Source organism: Cataglyphis hispanica, chromosome 6, assembly GCF_021464435.1.
Source record: "Cataglyphis hispanica isolate Lineage 1 chromosome 6, ULB_Chis1_1.0, whole genome shotgun sequence".
Lineage (NCBI taxonomy): Eukaryota > Metazoa > Arthropoda > Insecta > Hymenoptera > Formicidae > Cataglyphis > Cataglyphis hispanica.
Genome location: NC_065959.1, coordinates 5,091,938 through 5,114,514, shown reverse-complemented (window position 1 = coordinate 5,114,514; position 22,577 = coordinate 5,091,938). Strand labels below are relative to the sequence as shown.

At 30.1% G+C, this 22,577-nt stretch overlaps 2 protein-coding genes across 9 annotated transcripts in view; one reads left to right on the top strand and one right to left on the bottom strand.

Annotated features, from left to right (window-relative positions):
• LOC126850238 (endoplasmic reticulum aminopeptidase 1-like) overlaps window positions 1-22,577 on the bottom strand; it is a 286,545-nt gene that overhangs the window by 4,551 nt on the left and 259,417 nt on the right. For 2 of the 7 annotated variants that reach the window (XM_050593010.1, XM_050593011.1), the window contains 11 exons: window positions 3,496-3,651; window positions 3,287-3,366; window positions 3,060-3,156; window positions 2,876-2,958; window positions 2,595-2,797; window positions 2,314-2,494; window positions 1,903-2,128; window positions 1,139-1,716; window positions 829-1,060; window positions 258-663; window positions 23-165 (listed from right to left, as the gene is read on the bottom strand). In XM_050593010.1, the coding sequence (XP_050448967.1) occupies window positions 23-165; window positions 258-663; window positions 829-1,060; window positions 1,139-1,716; window positions 1,903-2,128; window positions 2,314-2,494; window positions 2,595-2,797; window positions 2,876-2,958; window positions 3,060-3,156; window positions 3,287-3,301 (2,164 nt within the window). In that variant the 5' untranslated portion in view covers window positions 3,302-3,366; window positions 3,496-3,651. Of the gene's footprint in view, window positions 1-22; window positions 166-257; window positions 664-828; window positions 1,061-1,138; window positions 1,717-1,902; window positions 2,129-2,313; window positions 2,495-2,594; window positions 2,798-2,875; window positions 2,959-3,059; window positions 3,157-3,286; window positions 3,367-3,495; window positions 3,652-5,229; window positions 5,996-8,741; window positions 9,730-11,685; window positions 12,133-22,577 lie in introns of those variants that run through there. The other 5 variants (XM_050593006.1, XM_050593005.1, XM_050593007.1 and 2 more) reach the window with 5 other exon arrangements.
• On the top strand, window positions 13,453-15,379 carry LOC126850374 (high affinity copper uptake protein 1-like). 2 transcript variants are annotated; one of them, XM_050593293.1, is made up of 6 exons: window positions 13,453-13,521; window positions 13,613-13,746; window positions 13,812-13,868; window positions 13,955-14,149; window positions 14,464-14,907; window positions 15,176-15,379. In XM_050593293.1, the coding sequence occupies exons 1-5, from the start codon at window positions 13,513-13,515 to the stop codon at window positions 14,465-14,467; spliced, it is 399 nt and encodes a 132-aa protein (XP_050449250.1). In that variant the 5' UTR covers window positions 13,453-13,512; the 3' UTR covers window positions 14,468-14,907; window positions 15,176-15,379. The 2 variants fall into 2 exon arrangements, with proteins under 2 accessions (XP_050449250.1, XP_050449249.1); XM_050593292.1 differs by having other exon boundaries at window positions 13,955-14,907.

Here is a 22,577-nt window from a genome sequence, read left to right as displayed (position 1 = left end):
TTACAAACATCGTATTTTTTACCTGCGATATAAACGATATTTCGTATATTAGGTGCGATGGATTTGCCTTTTGATATCCAGTCTTTAAAAAGAATCTTTGCAGATTTCACAACATCATCCATTTGTAGTTCGACCGCGGATTTCATTATTGTGATTCTTAATAATCTTCATTAATAATAAAATAATGTAAAATTATATTTTGTTTGCTATATTAGACATATATATGTAAGCAAAATATGCTTAAAAGCTATACTAACTTTTTTAAATGAGATCCTTCATCTTTCCAACCGATATATCTTGTGATCGGACCCAGTAGTCGTTTGAAGAATAATATATATCTCTTGTATGCTTCGCTCTCCCCTAATCTTTTCTTCCAAAAATTTAGATATCGAAGCGCTGTCTCCCACGGTGCGTAATCTGTTTCATTGACAAGATAAAGTGAAAGTTCTAGCGGAATTGACGCATCCAGCTCGCCCGCATCGCAAAGCGCAAACGCGTCGTCGATGAGACTCGCCCTATCTGCCGGACTGAACTTGGTATGATTTTTCAATAAAGTCTTAATGATTGACACCCACATCTCCTTCGGATAATTAATTCGATAAAAGCCGGTTTGGTTGATGTTGCATTTGATGTAATCGACGTCGCTCGGTATTTCGAAAGACGCTAAGTAAAATATATATGTCTTAATTTTTTTTTTGTTAAAAGAAGGTGTAGAAAAATAATATATTTTACACTGAATAAATATATATTAAAGAATAAATATTATGACACTGACAATGAATAGATGTACAATACATAATTTTCACATAATCATCTTGTATGTATTACCATTGGTCATATTCATCCACGCTTCTAAATGATCCGGAGGCTCTTTATTTGTGTAGCAATTTAACGGAACATACCATTTATAGTCAAAAGGTGACTTGGGCTGCAAAATGTTTGTTTTGTTATCTCGTGGCGAAGTGAGAAATCTTTTCTGAGTTGCCGTGATAATATCGCCATCACGGATGATATTTACAAGTGGAAAGCCCATTTGCTGAGTCCAAGTATTCATTATTGTCTGCCAATATTTTTTTCAATTTTATCAAACGTGCAATAAAATCGTGTACGACGTAATATTTCTCACTTATGTACTTACTTTTATATCGAGCTCAGTACTGGCAGATGAATTCTTTGTATGCTTTGTGAAAACTGCCCACAGATCGTTGGTCTCTGTATTTCCGTATGCGTGTAAATTTAGATAATCATTTAATCCGCGTTTGAAAACGCTCTCACATAAAACTCCTTCCAGCATGTAAAGGATTGAAGCGCCTTTATAATAGCTAACTGCATCGAATATGCTTTCTATATCGATAGGATTTTCAACGGGTACGCTTATTGGATGACTGTTGGCCAGAGCATCGAGTTCGAGTGCTCGTTGAGTTTTGTATAAAATAAGTAAATCCATCATGCCCCACTCGGGCAAAATGTGATTTACGCCTTTATATTCAAGGAAGGTCGCTGCTCCTTCGTTCAACCAGATATCATTCCACCATTTCATCGTGACGAGATTGCCAAACCATTGGTGAGCTAATTCGTGAGCCATAAGAACGGTCATACGTTCTTGTACTTCGGTAGATGTTTCTTGTGGATCAAACATCAAGAACGATTCTCGGAACATGATTAGGCCCCAATTTTCCATAGCAATAGGCACAAAGTCGGGAATTGCTATTAGATCTAATTATATAAAATAATAATGAGATAATAATAATAATAATAAAAATAATAATATTCATAATAATAATAAATCAAGAAGAAAATAAAGTGCAGGAAAATATGTAATCTCGTTAAATGCGACATATTCGAAAAAAGTAATATAAATAATTTTTAAATAATTTTATATTTTCCATAAAGACGGTATACCTTGTTTTGGCAGAGGATAAGGTATGCCGAAGAAGGATTCAAAGTAATCCATAATACGAGCGGCAGTAATCATGGCATATTTCGTTTGCGGAAGCATGTGCGCTGCGGCATACACGCTCACAGACGTATTTCTCTTGGTTAATTCGAAAGCTCTTTCAAAGTCGCATACCACAAAGGCCACCAAGTACGTTGACATCTCCACAGATTCTTGAAAGTCGTCGCGTAACTGAGAAATAGTATTATTCTAGATCAGGTTGATGCAAATGCAGTCGCTCGCAGGCAATATTATAATTGCAATACGTGAATTGTCATATTTATGATCAGCAGTAAAAAAAAAAGATAACACATTTAAATTGCTGGTTACGTGGCTTGTGCCTTAAAATACATCTTTATACAAAAAGGCATATTTACAAGATTTGTGCCCAAGTAAAATCCGGCTTCCTCAGTATTGATCACTGGCATGTTGCATAACGAAATATGGAATCTATCTCTGTATATCGATATCTTAAATTTGGCCTTAAATTGTGGCTCGTCGAAACATGGAAAGGCCATGCGCGCGTATGTTGGTACGAAATAAGTTGTGGCCAGATATCTGAAGATTGAAAAAAATATTCAAGAGTTTAGTTTTGCCAAATATGAATAATGTGTCTACGCAGCATTTGAGAAAGAAAAATAATTAATTTTGCAATTACCTTTGTTCTTTCTCGGGAGTAACATAGCTGCTGACGTAGAACCCTTTAAATTCAGTGGAATTCAGCGTCGAATTGAAACTCATAAATAGTGTGTAATTGGTTTTTTTTCGAAATTTGTCCTCTAATTCCAGATACAGCTGTTCACGTTTCGGGTACTCGAGTAATTTCGCAATTTTCATTTCTTCCTGGCCATCTTTGACTATCTGAAAGTCAATTCTCAAAAATTAAAACAAGAGCAGACATTGACGTAAAACATTATATGATTCTCAATTATGACATACTTGTTCTTTTATTGTCAAGTTTTTACAATGGAAGACAATAAATTTGGTCTCTTCATCGACATAAAATTCGATTGTGACTCGTCCTACAAATAAAAGCAAACAATAAATTTATTAAATTAAGAAAACAAGAAAAAATGTTTTACTTTAAAAGCTTTACTTTGCACATAAAGCTGTTTATATTTACCTCTAAATTCTAAGGTGGTAAGATTTGGATGCATTGTAATATTGTACCTAGTAGGATGTGCGAATAAAGGTAACCTTATGTTATCCCATGGAAACACCTGCAAAATTTCTCATTTGATTTAAGAAGAAATTTTACTAAAATGTATAAATAAAACAAAATTTATGTAATTCTTTGAGTTTTTAATAGTGTAATTATCAATGTTTTTGTGCGATAAAAAACGTGCATACCTCTCCATTCTCCATTCGAGGCACGGTGTCTTTTTCATCATCTACAGTTTTATTGGACTCTTCTTCGGGACAAGTGCAGCCTAAAAAAATTAATGATTAGTGTATGTATAAAGTTAGAAACATATACGAACGTGACAAATGCAATTTTTATAAAATAAATTCATAGATAACATATGTGTGAGTATATGTTAAAATAAAAGTTTAAATACCATTTCGTAAAGGTGCCAAGGCGATGATGAGTGACGTAATGAGAAGTACCAAGCAGCAGATACAAAGTACACAATAAGTCTTTCTCTCAGAACACCTAACGACTTCATTCGCGCGCTCGTAAAAATTACGTCTGTGCAATCCTGCGTTGCTATCTTCTGAAACAAAAAGATCTCCTAAGATAAGGATCAACATTCTAACAGTATCCTATGTTCGTTATGTTGCTTATAGTGATTTATTTAATTAGATAAATAATTGGATAAATTTGAGAATACATTTTACGAATAGCTGATATATATAATCTAATAATTTCTGTTTATTAGAATTGTTTTTTATTTATTAGCATTTTATTTCTGCATAAATCAAGATAATAATATAAGATAAAAATATAAGAGAGATAGAGATAAATAATTTAATATATTTTTAATTTTTATTGTTTCATATTATTACTGCATATTTAGACAATAATTACTTTCATCTGCATTGAATTCGGCTCAAATTAATTTACAAATTATAATCAAAGTTATCGCAAACTCTAAAATATCTGATACTTTGACGCGTGTACATAAATTCAGTTTTCTCACAGCTACAGTCTTGACCTGAATTTCAAGTTACAACACGGCTATGCATAATAAAGCTAGTGTACTTGGCTTGATTTCTACAAGAACTGGATCAACAATATTTTCAATATATTTTATATTATTATATTGTTATTTTTATTTAAAATATAATTTAAAAGAGACTATTTAAGTACTTATTAAAAGTAATTAAAATTTAGTAAATGCATGTATAAATAATTCATTATATATCTATATTACATCTATATTTCATCATGCTTTAGGTGTAAGAAAGTAACTTATTTCATTATATTTTCTGCAAATTCTTAGAAACATTTAATTACTTACATTAATTTTTTATGTATCGCAAAAAATTAAAAGAAAATATATATAAACTCGTATAAAGATTTGCCCTTATATAGATAATTATTTTAAAAATATTTTTAATTTATTTATTATGTAAATCTTAAGAATAAAGAAAAATAATTTCTTATGTATACATTTTTTAATATTCTATATATTGTATTATATTATATATTTGCACAAGCGTACTTTTGAATATTCCGACAGACATTGATACAGATACTCTCTAGTTTCTTTTATATTATTTTATATGTAATAATTTAGTTATGTATGTTACAATAAAAGTTGTAGTACTTTAAAAATAAACTTACTTAAAAGAAAAATAAATCATTTAAAATAGAAACTTATATATATAATTTATATATGTATACATTTTTGCAATATTTTATTATAGTAGTCGCACATGTATACATATGTATATAGCACACATGTATACATATGTACATATATGCATACCATATCAAACAATATTATTAATATTTTGCACATTATATCTATCTTTGCTGTCAATAAACGGATCTGAATAACGAAACCCGTCAGCGGAAAGTAGCGATACAAGCGCATGAACGAGAACGAGGTGGGCGCGCTTTAATTCGAGAGATCATAGCAAGCTTCCCTCTTATTGATCGTACGCACGTGTTTCTCGTATAGTCTATTCGCAGCCCGGAGGGTTGTAAGTCGGCCATCTAGTCGAGCCATGGAAATAGAATTGTCTGAATAACACAGACACGCGTTAACAGAGAGTGTCGACGGCGGATATGTTAAAAGGCACGCGATTGTAATTCTCAGCTAGCCATTTGGATAGAGAGATCTCACCTGTCAGAAAGGCAACATCATCCACATCTTGCTCGCTCATGGCGAACCGATTCAACGGCGGCCTCCGATGAACGTGTTCTTTTATCTGACCGTCTTTCGAGGCATAGGCGACTTTTATGAGTGGCTCTCTCTGTTCAGCCAGTATTCGTGTGGACGATTAATCGTCCAGCTTTTCTCTTAATTGGGCTCTCGCCACTAAACCGTTGCCTAATGGCTCGACAACCGAGAATTTCGATTTTGATAGACGGTGTTAAAAATTTGATTCACTGTGAATAACTCGGTTGGCATACGCTGTAATGCTTGTTCAAAGTACATAAATTATGATCGACTCAAAACTTATCAAGTTTACCATCGGAAAATCCGATTGTCGTATCAATAAAGCGGAACAGCGTGATCAAATTTGGCCGCGTTCACTTTTCTTTTAAGTGCAACTTTTAACAGATCGCAATGATGATCTTAATCCGATTTATCGATGGTTCATCGATAACGCGCGCGAGATCCAAGGCAGCACCAAAGAGCAAAACACAGCGGCGTGCGAACCGCGTAAGGGACTTTATTGGCATGGACGCACTGACTCGTGCGTAACGCAGGCGTTTCTGATGACCGAACACGACCGGAATCAGGACTCCGTGCAACACTATCGCCGGCAATGTAATTGCGATCAATCCTACCGCGAGAAACTGCCGGTCCGCGAGCTTACAAAACTCGAACCAAGTACCCCGACAACATCGGCGAGTCTATAACGCGCGACATTCTTTGACATTTCATTGGCATTAAAGCGTGGGATATAGTTACTGCAGAGTTAGGCAGAAATGGCGACTTTCCAAACCCCCTGGTGGCGGATTGCTTTGGTGGCGGGGGTGGTTTTGCTGATCCTCGTCAGTCGGGGGTGGATTGGCATCACGGTGGCGCCATCCGTGATTCACCCTCTGCAACCCTTCTATGGTCCACTGATACTGATATCAGTCGCGGAAGTTAATCGTGATCGACGCGTGCATTCGTGGTTTTTTATTTCCATTTGCTTGATATTATGAATATGCATTGATATATGCTGATCTAATAATCTTCTTCTAGAGTTCCTTTGAAAACAAGGACTACTTCATCGATTTAATAAATTCGATGCTGAATTTACAAGAGTAATATAAATATTCGATTGATACTTGAGTAAAATAAAATTACGTTAAAATATCACGGCACAAAAGTTCCATATTCAAAGAGCAAGAGATTGCTCCTACTCTATTTCTTTCCGTTTTGTTTTCTTTTTTAAAGTCTTGGAAAAAATTAATTAGGGTAACTCAGTTTTATGGTTCGTGACAGTGGATACAAAAATTGCTTTTTTATCTTGTCCCAGATCAAAAGAAACATATACCTATAAAATTACGACATGCATACGGAAATTCTACAAATTATGCAACAAAATTTTTTAAACAATTATTTGTAATTCCATAATTATTAATATTTTAATTTTAAAAGAACGTAATTTTTCAAATAGAAGCATTTATTTTTATGGAATAGCAATTTTTTTTTTAATTTACACGTGTTGAAATGTTGTGCGAGTTACGTAATAATATTGTACAAATAGATGTACTTAATTTTTTTATCTCTCGTTTTAAGTTATAATAATAGAGAAAATGTATAAAAAGTTTTAAATGTTAATATAAAAAGAAAACTATTGTAATATATGTAACTATATTATATATGAAATCTGACTCTTTTGAGATCAAACTCGAAAGCCAGTTACGAATAGATCAGAATTTGTTAGAGGGATATCGTATCGATTTTCTTTTCTCTACGCAATCCCTCTCATAATCACATTATATTCAGTCTATTGAAATAACATTTGTACTTTTTATTTGGAGAAAAAAGCATTTTTGGTGAGTTCTATGACGATTTAATTTTGATAAAAATGTATTTTTTTTTATTTATAGAAAAAAAGATAATTCATTTTTAGAAAAAAAAAACCAATTTTTTAAAGCAATATACATATAAAGTAAATAATGTGCCTTTCACCAAAATAAAGTTGAATTAGTTATAAAAAGACGCAAACGCGAGAATATTTTTTGATTGCATTAACTTAAATAAGATAAACTGTATCGCATAAAATAGATTACTAATACGAACTATAATATCAAAGCTATAGACAAAAATAGATTCTGCATTTGATTTCCCTATCTCCTTTAAAAGTCTCATAAATTCTAAACTTTATTGTAGAATTCTTAGATTTGTACCAAGAATAACCAATAAAAAAGAACAACAAAATATAAATTCTTAAACTTTTATAACACGACATGGTAAAAATTTATCAATGTGATTAAAATATGAGAGAATTATTCTTGATAAATTCAAGTTTATGAATAACATTTCTAAAACTATACATTCACGAAAATATCTCTGCCAGAGTTTACAATCTAATAATATGCAGAATTTTTAAAGATTGATGAGTATTGACGGGGAAAGAGTCTATAAACAACTGAACTTTTGAACTTGTGACCCCTTGTGCTTTTACCCTTATTGATTCCTTCCAATAGATTAGATTTTTTGATTGCAAAAAAATAGGCATTGTACAAAATAAATTATTTAAATAATAAATTATCCAACAAGTCTCTCTCTCGCACTACTTTAAAATATATTTTGTATCAAATGGGTTCATCAAATCAATGGGTTGTATCAAATCAATTCGCGACGGTAGACGAAATATATTGAAACATTCATGAACTTTCCGGTTAGAATATATTCGTCAAAGTTACGTGCCCCGAAGGGATCGGCGTTTTATATAAACATTGACGTTTTTCTAAATCCCCTTAATTTTGTAGCATGTACTATTGACAGCTCATCTTCAGGTAATAAATTAAGTACGCAGTGAATAAGTAAAAGAAGAAATTAAGATGTACTAAATTATATTATGAAAAGATCGCAAAACCAATATCAATTTTTCGCTTAAGCTAATATCTATTTTTAGATTTCCGGAAGTTAATTAGAGTTAGATTTCAGAAGTTTTGCATAGCGAAAGCAAAACACGAAGAACATCAATTTGAGAATTTAAATATATAAGTCTAAATGAACACGCAGGAGCATCAAAAGAAAATTATCTCAAAGATCTTTCTAAGCAATATTCATATATATTCAGAATTTATCAAATTTGAATAATACAGTCACTGAAGTCACGTGAGCGGAAAATACGATTTACATAAGTAAGTACAGCAAATCGTGCAAAGCTATATATATTCTGTATTAATCAAATATACAACACATATAGACACATAATTTTTTAATTAATATTTTTTTTTTTCAAAAATTGTGCAATTTATCGATAAAGTTTATTCTATGCTTTTTATTTTTTTCATTAAAAATCAGTTTTTTCGTCAATTGTGTCTTGATGGAGACAGCGCACAAAATTTTTGTTATATATAATACATTTTAAGTAAACTCTCGATGTAAACATATACATACTTTAAAATATTCATACATAAAAGCTTAACAAGACTTGATAAAATAACCTATGTTATACATACCTAAATCACATGTTTTTCTTGTATGCCTTAGCGGTGCTTTTACGTCTTCTGTGGTGACGGCAGATTCGTTTTGCCTAGAGGCTCTAGATAGAGGCTCCAGTTGGATATTCTCACTGCTATCCTTTCCTGAACTTCCTTTCGGCATTTTATTTTTACTTTTCTACCTTCTTTTCAATTTCCGGCCGACTCTTCGTTCGGCAAAGGTGGAACTACACGCGAAAGAAGCTTCTCCTTCTTTTTCTCAAAATACTTTTATCAAGTAACATGTCTTAAGATTGGCGCCTTGCAATTATCTTTACATCGTACACTTAAGAAAATAAACATAGAAACCGTGGACCTTTCCTGCCATTTTTAGATAATCCCCTTTACGACGGTATCGATCGCTCTTTTCTTGTGCTGGATGTAGGGCTCATGTCAAAAATTATATCGAGCTATTTTTGCTAGTCATAGCTTTTATAATTAAGGCTTATCGGCACATTTATGTCTGTATATACACAATTTCGTTTTATATCAATAGCATTGGTCCCGCAATATTGCGATATGTTGCGTTTGCCGGCATCAACAACCAACTTTACTTCGTCACTGTAAGAGGTTTCGTATAAAAATGGTCGACGAATATGGTCTGACAAGTGCAATCAAATATACCTGCCGTCATTGAGGTAGTGCATTAGCTAATAAAAATTAACTCCAACTTTTTTTATATGTGATCCTATGTTGATTTAAAGTAAAAATATCTATTACGACGTCGCTCTCCGGAAGTTTTGTTTTTCCTGAATCAAATACTTATATGTCTTCATGCAATGCCACGTAATAATTATACGTTAAGAAGCTCGCAATATGGATGTATTTTTTTTATAAATTAAAAACAGTAATTAATCAGTCTTCTATTCCATATCTGTTGTCGCTTTGAACACGATGCTAGTATATTTCTCTTTGTGAAAGGTCGCTCCACGTCGAATCAAATTTAAATCTGCAACATAATTGAGTACTGTATTTGATTATAATTTCTTTGCTCGTAAGTTTAATAAAGCTATTTCAAAAAAGATATTGTAACAGAGGCAAAAGAGTTATTCTTGTCAAGCTTCATCGTTGGATCAATACTTTCAGAATAAATATCTTTTCATAACAAGAATCATAGAAGAAGTAAAAAGAATATTTACGATAAAACATTTTAGAGTCTGTCTTTGTAATTTTAATAAATTTTGCACATTTATATATTGGCTTTACTATAGCTTTTTAAATCATAGTAAAATAATTCGTGTTATTCTTGTTATTTTTTATTAATTATATTCTTCTTTGCATAAATATCGAAGCACAATTTTCACAATTTCAGGTTTCAGATATTATTTATATTGAATTATTAAAAGCTTAAAATTTGATTTTAACATTTGAGTTGTAATAACTGCAATTGTTTGAAACTGTTTATTATAAATCTGATTTTTTGCGCGATTTATTATTACGTTAGTGCGACAAATTTGGAAATCAATCTTTTTTTCAGAAATATTTCAAGAAAAATAATAATCATATAAAATTATATACATATGTATATATTTTAATACTGAGAATACAAAAGAGAAACTGTAAAAGTATATGGATGATGACTTGTCGAATTTTCACACATAGTTAATATCAAAAAAATATATTTGACTTAAATATATTTTTTATGATTACTTGTGCTTCGATGATTTCTTCAATGCAGAATTTCTATAAATATGATATAATATAATATACAAGTGACGCTCATTTTTGCTCGAACAGTTATGCAAATAATGAACGAGATTGTCAGAACTAGTGCTACAGTTGTTAATGGTTATCGTAAATAGACGTATAATACTATGCCAAGGTCTAGGCGAAACTTAAATGCAATTATGCTACGACTTATGATAATTATTATAGACGCGTATGCAACAATGTTTTCATTCGATTTGTTACGTAAACGGTTTTGCGTTAGAAAATTGTTTTGTTTCAAATATAATGCATTGTATATAAAATATTATGTTTTAGACTTTATTCAAGAAATATACAAAGATATAATATATTCTAGGATGATATATAATTAACAAGTGTAGAAGTTTTTCGAATCTTTTTTATAAAAATGTATTTATAAATTTTTAAATTAAAATAATAAATAAAATTATAATAGGATTAAAATTATTACTGCAATATTAGATGATTAAAAAGTTTATGTTATAATTTTTCCAATATTATGATTATTTTTGAGAATTAGAAAATTAATATTTTAAGAAATAAATATACTTATTTCAATATTTTTTACATGTATGCCTAATATACATTAATAAATTAACTAAATATTATTATAGAATATATTATCTAATAACTTTATTGAAATGTCTATAGAATATTTCAATTATATTAATTTGTATTTTTTATTTGTATAAACTTATTGTTTTTTCAAATTGCATTTATGTGTATACGCACACCTGAGCAATAAATGCTTCATCTAGAGATTTATATTCTTATTCTTTTATCATAAATTTTTTAACAAAGATCCAAGAAACAAATTATCAGCGAATAAAAATAAACCGAAATTATATTTTATTAGATATTACGCATATACAAATGCAAGCAAGAGCATGTATACATTTAAGAAAATGCGATCTCTTTGAACAGTAAGCGTATATCTCGTCGTAGAATATTGACTCTTTAGTAAGAGATACGTTTGAATAAGTATGCTAATAAATTCGTAACGCTATCTCGTACGAGTAAGTGTTACATATCAGCAATTCAAAGTCCATGAAAATATTTTACTAACTAGTTATTCTATCTTATTTATGGGTTTATTGATTTTGCATAACATATCGCAATATAAATTTTTTATTTTGCACATATTACCACTCGCATATAATTATGACTAAATAATTATTAGCTTTATCTCTAACATTAAATTGATGTAAATTACAAGAAAAAAAGAAAAAGAACTTACTTTTCTCTTACATCCAAAATCGATCAGAGCAATATTCGACATGGGGTTTGAGAGGAAATTTCTCGCCAATGTCGATGTTCATCGCGGCCAATCACAAAACATCGCTAATTACACATTCTTTACTTGAACTAACGCAGTTCTTTCTCACTCGCGTCCTAGCCGTTGCACTTTTATCGACACATTTTTGACACTCTGTTGCCATATGCGTTCAACTCATTAAGCTTGCAATCGTTGCATTGTCAATATTAAAGTTTCACCGCGACAACTTCCGAAATGCCGGCATCCCTTAAAATCATCCCCAGAGGCTGCGTCGCGACGCTCCGCGCGCGATCTGTCTCTCGCTACGGTGATGATGCACCCGCATCCGACGCGCATCGCCGTCGTCGTCGACGGATGATTCGCACGTCGGCGAGCCGGGGTTTTTCTCGGCAAGAAGCTGACGACGCAAACGGCCACGCGGTAGGAATGGCACTGAGAAGTGGAAGCGCTTTGAGGATCGAGCGTGGCTGAATTTCCGGACGCGGAGAGGCGCGCCGGTCAGGATCAGCCACAGGTTGCGCTCGTCTCGTTCACGCAGGGCAGGCATCTTGGCTGATCGTCGGGCGGTAAGGGGTGACGATGGTAGCGGCGTATGCACTTGGGGGAGAAAACCGGAGAGATAGAGGGAGAGAAAGGGGAGAAATCGATTTACTTAACATCCAGAACTCTTTGGCCCTTCACTACCGGGAGTCAGGAGGGATTTTAGCTCGCCGGCGATATCATATGTAGTCGCGTCACGAACCGAATCCATTCGTCGATTTTGTCCGGCGTATATAACCGCGAGCAATGTCAACATGCATCATGATTATGTTGCAATTTAAAACTTGAATTTTAGTCGAGAAAATGTTCGTAAAAATTAATTAGTATAGAAAAATCAATTAGAAATGAAAATTTGTTAATAATTAAATTGCTTTTTACGCTCAAATTTACTATTAATGCAAAATAAAATTGCACATTTTGAAAATTCTTTAGGAACATATTGTATGAGGTATGACAACATGCACTTTGGGCCACTTGCGACTGCTATTCATCGTGAGAACCTAGGCTTCCATAATAAATATCATTTCAAAGATAATTTTTTTATATTAGTTTTTGAATATATATGAAAACTTTAGAAAAAACTTTTATAAAATAAAAATTAATATATCTCTTCAATGTTTTGCTACAATTTCAAATGTTTTTTTTTTTAGTTAAAAGTTATACAACGCATAGCTGGTGACCATACATATTCTAAAATTTCTAAAATAAAATTGATGTAAAATATTTGGATCGAGTATTTTGGTGAAAGAGAGGAAGAATTTTTTTTACGAAAGAAAAAACAGTATAATTTTTCTCTTGTGATAAAAAATAAAAAAGAGATAATAACTTATTATACATAAAGTAAACAATCTTTTTTTTTTTGAATAATTTTTTTATAAGATTGGATATTGCTTGTATATTGTTTTAACTCAATATTTGACTATATACAATTATAAGTTTTATTATTACTATGTATATATCCTTACTTATGTTTAACAATAATTAATTAGAAATTGTCTCACACACCTAGAGTTTAGTAATAAATGTTTGAGCTAAGATCGACCATAAACCAACAGAATTTATAAATAAAAATAATGAGAAGGACAATACACACATTATACGCATTAAAATGTTTCCTTCGATAAGCATTTTAACTCCACATGATAAATACATGATATGATATCTATGATTTGATAAAGTGATGTTTCTCGCGCGACAATTTCATAATAATGCGTGCTAGCTTTTACCTCAGTAATATTCTAAGGCAAGATGCATGATGTAAGTGTTGGAATTTTTATTTTGTACTTATGTACTCGTTTTATTTATAATTATCGTAATTACAATATTATTGTGAGTATGCATCTTGCAGATGACATTCCACGGCGGCGTTGAGGTGACAATTCTGTTTAACGGCTGGCACATAAATGATGTGTCAGGAATGATTAGTTCCGTCATTGGCATTATTCTGCTAACTGCATTATACGAAGGACTAAAATCTTATCGGTGAGTAAAATATTGACTACGCATAAAAATACGAACAATCAATCATATGTATGCGTGCATTACAGCGAGTTTCTTTTCGCGCGCACAACATTTCTTAAGAAGAAGCAAAGAAGATCTAGGAAGTATGTGTTTGCATGAAATCTTTTTTTTTATTATTTTCGCAAAATGTTATAGTTTTAGCACAATATTTATTGCATGTTTATTACAGCGCATTGTTGTTCTCCAGAGTGCATTTTTTGCAAACGTTTTTGCATGTAATACAGGTAGTGCTTGGATATTTTATTATGTTTATTTTTATGACGTACAACTATTGGCTCTGCATCGCCATTGGAGTTGGAACAGCTGTCGGATATTGGTTATTTGCATGGGAAAAAACTAATAATGACAATACAGATTGTTGCTCGTAATTATATTTTTAAAAATCAAAATTTAATAATTTTTTTTGATAAATCACAATTAATATATTCCTTTTTATAAGAAGTCGACTAATAATATATAATATTATAAAATATCTTATATATACTTTTGTACATATGTATATCTTTATGAATTATATCTTTTGAGATATTGGTCAATATAATAGTTTTTTATTTGATTAACAAAAAGATAGAGTAGTATATCGAGTTAAAAATCTTAGTATTAATATATATAGTAACAAATTCAGGAAATAACAATTATATCTTGATACTAATTTAATTAATTTTTTTTCCTTAATAGATAAGTACATATCCACGAGATGAACGACATTTTACAATCGCAATTAATTGGAAATTATCAATAAATGTTATCTAATCTAATCTAATTTATTCCTTATGATATCCGTTTATTATTGGTGTCTTGATAAAGCTGTCACTAATTTCGAATATTTCGTCAGTCGTCGAATAACACAACAATATTTGACACGATGTCGGACAATCAAAGTAATGCAGCAATTTGTTGCTCGGAATCAAATGAACGTATACGTCAACTTAATTCAGTCCGTCATATTATTTTCGGATGGGACAGATTTAATTCTATAACTTGGTTAGTGCTATTATTATTTTTCTGCATTTGGTGCATAGGATTCTTTAATATGTATGAACCGAAAGATCCGCAAGATGATCATCATGATCATCATTAAAACGAAGAAATGCATGATAAATAAAGAAAAATGACAAAAATGTGAGTATTTTATAATCTTTAACAAAAAATCCGTTATCAATAATAACTGTAAATATATACGCATGCATATCATAGAATTTTCGTTGATTTGTCTAAATTTATTTGTTTATATTAATTTTTCAATCTTTGTATTAATAAATTGAAATGATAATTACTGCATAGTTTACTGATAAATTTATTGGATTATATGTATATTATTAGATTATATGTATATAATTTAAGAAAATTAAATATCTTGATTAATTAAATATCTTTGTTTTTTTTTTAGATGACAAAAGAACTGGGTTAAGAATAAAGTATCAAACTCTTAACAAATTTGATGAAGAATCAACGATAAACAAATTTTTAAAATAAACAATTAATTTATTCATAAATAATTTCAAAAAGAAATATAAGTATTATAACAATAAGTTTATATAAAAAACTGTATTATGTATATATTTCATACATTTTACAATTAAAATAAAGATTACATGATAAAAAAAAAATGAAATTCCATTGTCTCTTAATCTGTATTAATATAAATTATATATATGTATCATTATACATTTTTTAAAAAAACATAACTTCCATTTAGAAATAAGCTACTTTGTATTCGTTTATGATATTTTTTTTTTATTCTAAAAGTACCAAGAATTACATTTGGGAATTCGCAAACCCCAAGAGAAATACCATAATCTATGTCCAACCCACCTGAAACGGGCATGACCGCACTGCAAATAGATGAAAACATGTTTGATGCGGGGAAAAAATGTGATATTAGGAAATGTATGTTATTTAAAATCAATTTAAGTGTATTTTTAATTATATGTAAAGTATAATTAAAGTATTGTAAACTTAATATCAGCTGCATTGATACACTGAGATGATAAACCGAGTTTATCGTAAAGACACTTTCAGCACTTCCGGCGATCGATCTTCTTGTAAGAACGTACTTTTATTGTTTTTGAGCTATATTAAATTCTAGTCTGGTTCAAGAATTAATACACACGTCTTTTATTTCAAAAACACAAGTTCCTTTTTTTCTTTTTTTCCCGCGACATTCATTTTTCCTGCAGCCTGTAGCCTTGAGCGGCCTTTGTGCATTAAGTCTTTTGAACCTAATAATCATGCACATTGCAGCTCAGCGGTGCGAGAATTTTTCTTTTTTTCGTAGCAATTCACACACACCACACGCACGCCTCAGCCATTTTCTTCGCTTGGCTTTTTTCTCTCACAATCGTTTCTAGCACGCTCTAATTTTACTAACATAATAATAGCGAATGTAGACCGTCATTCGCGTATGACCTTTCAACGGTGCATATATGTACATGTCAAAATGTCATGAGTGATTGACGTCCGTTTACCGATAAAATTACGACTGAAATACGAAAAATGCGATTTGACTATTCAATCAATTTTTCGGCTGATCGTTGTCTGCATTAATAGTGGACTTAAAATTGACTAATTTCTTTATTAAATATTAGTAATATTTCTTGTGTGTGTGAAATGCATATCACAAGTCTATTATGAGCTTACAGCATGAAGAAACAGTGCTTTTTTATCAATGCGGCATTGTAACAAATGATATATATATATATGTGTGTGTGTGTGTGTGTGTGTGTGTGTGTGTGTGTGTGTGTGTGTGTGTGTGTGTGTGTGATCATAAAAAAATTGTAGATAAAGTATTGTAAAATGCGTTCTAATTGTGAAAGTAGAAAAATGTATTAAAAGACTAATACATATTAATATATTCATGAAAAAATAGTCTATTTAAAAACACATGTATAGAAGGAAACGCGACTGGTCGACATCACCATTTGCTTTATTGTAAAACAACTTTTTTAGCATAAAGAATTTTAATTATAAAATAAAGTTTCTCTACGATGTATATTTTCCTTCTATCATTTTGATTTATATAAACTATAAGTATATATGTATTACAGACGTAATATTATTTAATATAATATAAAAATATATATACATATAAATATCATGTACAGTATAATACTGTTTATAACTTTAATAAACTAAATAATTATTTTAAAGTTTTAAATTATATTTTAATCATGTTTAAATTTTAAAATTATATTTATTAATTATTTTTTTTTTTTTGTATTTGATATGTAAATGAACCTCCAGGATATCTTGAATCTTGAAAAAGGCTCGTGTTCATTAATTAGATATGTATTGTCGATTACAGTTGATAATTTTCCCCTTTTTAAAGAGAAATACAATCTGATCTGAATGGATAATTATAGAGATATTCGTCGCCAAATATCCCGACGCAGTTAGAATGTACGTGTGTAGGACTAATCGATACTCGCGTCGCTAGGTGGTAAGCCATATATTCCTCCTTTACGCATCAACCCCTCGAACGTATCGCGCCCTTCAGTCCCAATCTGCCGTTTGGTTAGAGCTACCTTTGGTTAATACAGTAAAGTGCAGAAAATATATTCTTCGCTTAGAGCATTTTCATTAAACGTTAGTCAGCACAAAGAGAGAGAATATATACTTGTTCATTAACAAGCAATAACAAGAGAACGTAATAATATAATTTTATAAGAGAATTTTTTTACACAGCATTATAGTATCATAAAAAAATATGTATAATTTATTTAACTTAATATAATGATTTTTTAATTTAATGATAAGTATTTGAAATTCATATATTAATCTCTTATTTTGCAAAAATAAAACATTCGGAATGATACTTGTAGAATAATGTAATGGCATATTAAATGACATATTTTTTTGTATCTAATAGATATTATATTTATTTCGCGTTTTAATATTTTTGAAAAAACGATTTTTGAAACTTATATAAATCAGAAATATAAAATAGGTAAACTTACAATTAATAATGAAATATTGATACAAAATATTGGAAGAAAAAAAAAGATCCGTTTTCATCAGCGAATTTCGCGGAAGTTACAGCGAACTTTTCATTCGTTTTCAAGCAGATCAGTTTAGATATCAACTAATGATAATTGCATTTCCGAATGAATATGTATTTGAGCTTTTAAACGGAAAATATCTGGCTACTGTCCAAATTGGATTCTCCATATGTTGCATCTTGTAAAGTAAGATATAATGTGCAGAGAGTTTTGAATACTTTAATCTCTTGCATAGGCAGAACATTTAAAGATGCAATATATTTTGATATAAGCAAAATTCATGTCAGATTAAAATAATACAAAATAATCAAATAAAATTTATAATATTAATTAGAACTCCTACAGAATATATATTGCTATCGATTACTATTGAATATGTAATTAAATTTGATATGTGAACAAAGAAATTATTTATATTAATAATGAATTTTTTTACATTTTATAATAATATAATTTTAATTAGCGCTCATAAAATTTTTTAAGTATGGAATAAAATATATTTTATAAAAGTTATTGGTGATGATAATATTTATTACAATATATTTATAATATATATATTATAAATATATATATTTTAGATATATTTTAGATATATTTTAGATTATATATATATATATATATATATATATATATATATATATATATATATATATTTATATACAATTATTTATAACGAATAATTCTATGATTTATTATTTTAAAAATTGAATTTATACTGACATAAATCACTATGTGAAACAGTAAGTTTATGATTCCTTTGGTAGATGGCAACACAAACTTCTTTCTCGCATACTTTTGCGAAATAAATCGTGCATACGTATGTATCGGTAACTCAATGATTTAAACAGCGTTGAATATAAATGCGCAAATTTACAATATCCTAAAAAATGGAATAGTCATATATAAGCAATTTATTTTACTGAAATTTTATACTATCCAAACAATTTGTTTTTTGTTGCAATATTATTCAAACAATTTATTTTTCATTGCAATTTGATATTATTTTCATGCTTTACAAGCTACATGGACAGGAATAAAAAATTGCTAATTTCGAGCAAAGTGATAAATTATGGCAAATCGAGCAGGCAATATGACGAAGTCGTCATATAACTTGAACATAAATCGAGAACGAAGCCTTATTCCTTTCGTGTCTTTGTTACGTGTAATTTTTTTCGTCATAAGCAGATGTTAATAAATTCACAAGAACGCCACGTCACGCTGCGTGCTTGATATGCGAAATTCATTTAAATAACAATTGTTGGCAACGAACGGCATTTCATGAAACGTAAAAATAAGGTATACAATAGTCATATATGTATGAATATAGAATAATGTTGGGCATGCGCGTTAAAAAACACTTATTTTTCAGATACGATCGGACGTCACATTTTGCGGCAACCCCGTCGGAATCTGATAAAAAATGTGCTCAGGTTTAACGAACACCTAAACGTAATCGTCTTTTCCAACGTTCACTTTCCATCGCATAATATGCTATTAGCGTATCTTTATATAAAATTCAATTTATGTTATAAAATCGTCTAAAGTAATATCTATAAAATTAGATTCATAAAAAAACATGTTTTTAAAATTTTATTATAATTTGATGTAATTTTATTGTATCCCAACAAAATTAAGTTCCGTATATTAAATATAATCCTTCACAAAAGATTTGATACAAAATATCATAATCGCGTAAAAATCTCAAAACAAAGTCTTAATAATATTACTTATTTCTTAGTAATATTACGTATATGAAAAATGTACAAAAAATTGTTTTTTATTTTCGATTTATATAGTTATTGACCATGGGCCTTTTTCAACGAAAAATGATTTTTAGAAATTGATACATGTATACAATGCGAGATGTTTTTTTTTGATGGACATTTTTCAATTTGATTGAAACCAATTTTCTGTCCAATAGATCGTTTTGCGTAGTCTCAGATCTGGTCGGTTTTGCGACCTTGGCCTCCAGTACATACAGTTGACACTGTATAATATAACGCATGACACATAAGGGCGGGTAATGTTGAACACGCGATCCGATATGTATACGCGAGGTGCAAGAAAATAGCTGCGACACAATCCACGACGTCCGTTCCGCGTTGCCGTTTTATAAGTACAGGGTGAGTGAGAATTTATACTCACCCACGGTGGTCAGCACAATGTTTGCAATTTTCACGTACAGATCGCGGACTAACTTTTAAATTTCTCTACGTACGTCTTTCTTAATAATGATTTTCGTTACGGGCACGCAGAGAACATGATATCAAACACGAATACTCTATAACGTCCTAGATCGGTTCCTGTGTAAGCTTGGTCTAAAATTACACAAAATTATTACACGGAAAATTATGGTGTGACCAGTCGCAGTATCAGATCTTTATTTTCGTTTATAATTTTTTTTGTTGTTGCGCTACAATAATCACACATCCGTGCACAGCCGGAATACTATGCAGTGCAAGAAATTAAAAACTAAAGTTATTAACCATAAGCCACAAGTTATTTCTTACGTTTTCTTTGCAATTTATAGATAATATCAAGATGACTTTGTGTATGTATAATTGCAATGGTTGGTTACGCCTTTTAACTGTTTTTTAAAGAAATCGTGAGCAAAGAAATATAACACACTTGTTATGTATTATTACTAAAACTTACACATATTAAAAATATTTTATCGGATTATTAAATTTTTTATGATATATTTTTCAAGGCTAATAATATTAAATTTGTCTCTGTTGCGTAAAAAAATTATTGATATAGTTTTATAACCCGTATAGTATTATTACTCTCAACAGATATCAAGATACACATTTTCTTAATAATAATATTGCTTACAATATAAAATAATAAATCAAAAGAAACAATTGCTGTCAAAGAAGAAATAATAATATATCACCAATAATTTAAAGTTTTTAATTTTTTAGTTTTATGTTACTATACTGTTTAAGTTTGAATAAAATTATATTATAGCAATTTACAATATTGAAAAGTGCAAGAAGATTGATTTGACGATCTAACCGTGTGCTTAAACTTCGAATTTCATGTCCGCGATCTTTGTGGTAGCGTCACTTCCTATCCGCGTGAGCGAGTTCTGACCCATTTCGCGAAGAAAGAAGCCAGGTCGGGCCTCTATCGGTTGTCCATCTTGGTTGGCGTGTGACCTTTCGCATCCCTTCGTTACCTGGTGCGAATAACGAATAAACGAATTTGAGTTTCTTGGATTCATTTGTACAATAAAAGTACAGATAAAGTCCAAGTTTCTACCTCTTTTTAATTTATATATTTGTTTATGACAAATTCATCAGTGCTTACCTTATCTCATAAAACAAGCTGACTACTTTCAGTATGAGATAAAATTAAGACAAACTGCGTTTAATAATATGTATAGTAAATATGTAATGAATTTAGTCGTAAGTGAGTCATAAAAATGTTTTCTGAAACTTGACTTTAGAATTGTGACAACAATAATGCCAAATATTGATTAAAAAATGCTTATAAAATTATTCAAAATATTGAATCTTTTAAAGATATGTAACTGGTTAATATATAATATGCAATTTTATTATATATATATATATATATATATATATATATATATATATAATCACACAAAATTTGCATTAATTACTCAAAAACAATAAAATAATTAATTGCTTTTATGTCTAGAAAAAAGAAAACGTCTCTATTATTTTTAACCATATAATTAAATTAAAATATAGTTATCTACTTAAGCAACTAATTGTCATCATACATTATGATAAGATTAGTATTTCATTACTATGATTGTTAGGAGAAGAATTTTCTTTAATCTGATTTTTCGTATCTGTGTCACATAGTATAAATAGTAATTCCGCTTAGGTCATACAAATAGAGATTATATAGATATAGAAGGATTACAAAAGATCACGAGGTTGCTTGTAAAACATTATTCAAATGGTTATTTCAACTATAAACGCAAGCACAATAAAGCGAAATTGTAAAATCTTTTTTTCTTTATCAGCACTTTTTATAGTATCATTATAATAAAATATATTTAAAATAATATATGTGACAAAGAATGTGCTAAATTTTAAAATATTCTGTGCATAATTTTTCTTCTTTTTCAATTGATTTTTGTCGAGCAAGAAAAGCATTAAGCTCGATAACAATCCGTGGCGAAAACTGTGCCTTGTCTCGTCGATCTTGAGATCTTTGATAAAGAAAAGTTAATTTCTAATAAGGTCAATGTAATGAGCCCTTATATCTGCATTGGCGAGACGCATAATGTTCGTCAACCACGTATCGCAGCATTGAATAGGCACTGAATAGCCTATGGTACAAGTCATAAGGAACAAAAGCTCCGAGATGTGAACTATACATGGCCACAATATGACCACCCGATGATTCATTGTCAGTGCTCAGCGACACGTAGACGGAACTATAAATTAAGATTAATTGGGCAAATTACATGCGGACCGTATTTGATGCCAATCTTGATGCTTAAAAATGTAAAATGATTAGATCAATTTTAAGGATTTGATCAAGCGATGAAGACATCAATAACATCCAAACAGAACATATGCTCAAAACATTAATATTTATAAAAAATATTTTAATTTTATAGATACATTATTTAAATATCTACTAACAATTTTGTTATTTTTATGTTGCTTGATAAGATTTTTAAAGATAATATGCTGTTAAATTTGACTCTCTAAAGTCATAATATCGTATTATATATGTCCTTATTCTTTCTTGAAAAAGAAAGATTCTGAAAGATTATCATTATTTCAAGGCGTTTATTGATATTATAAA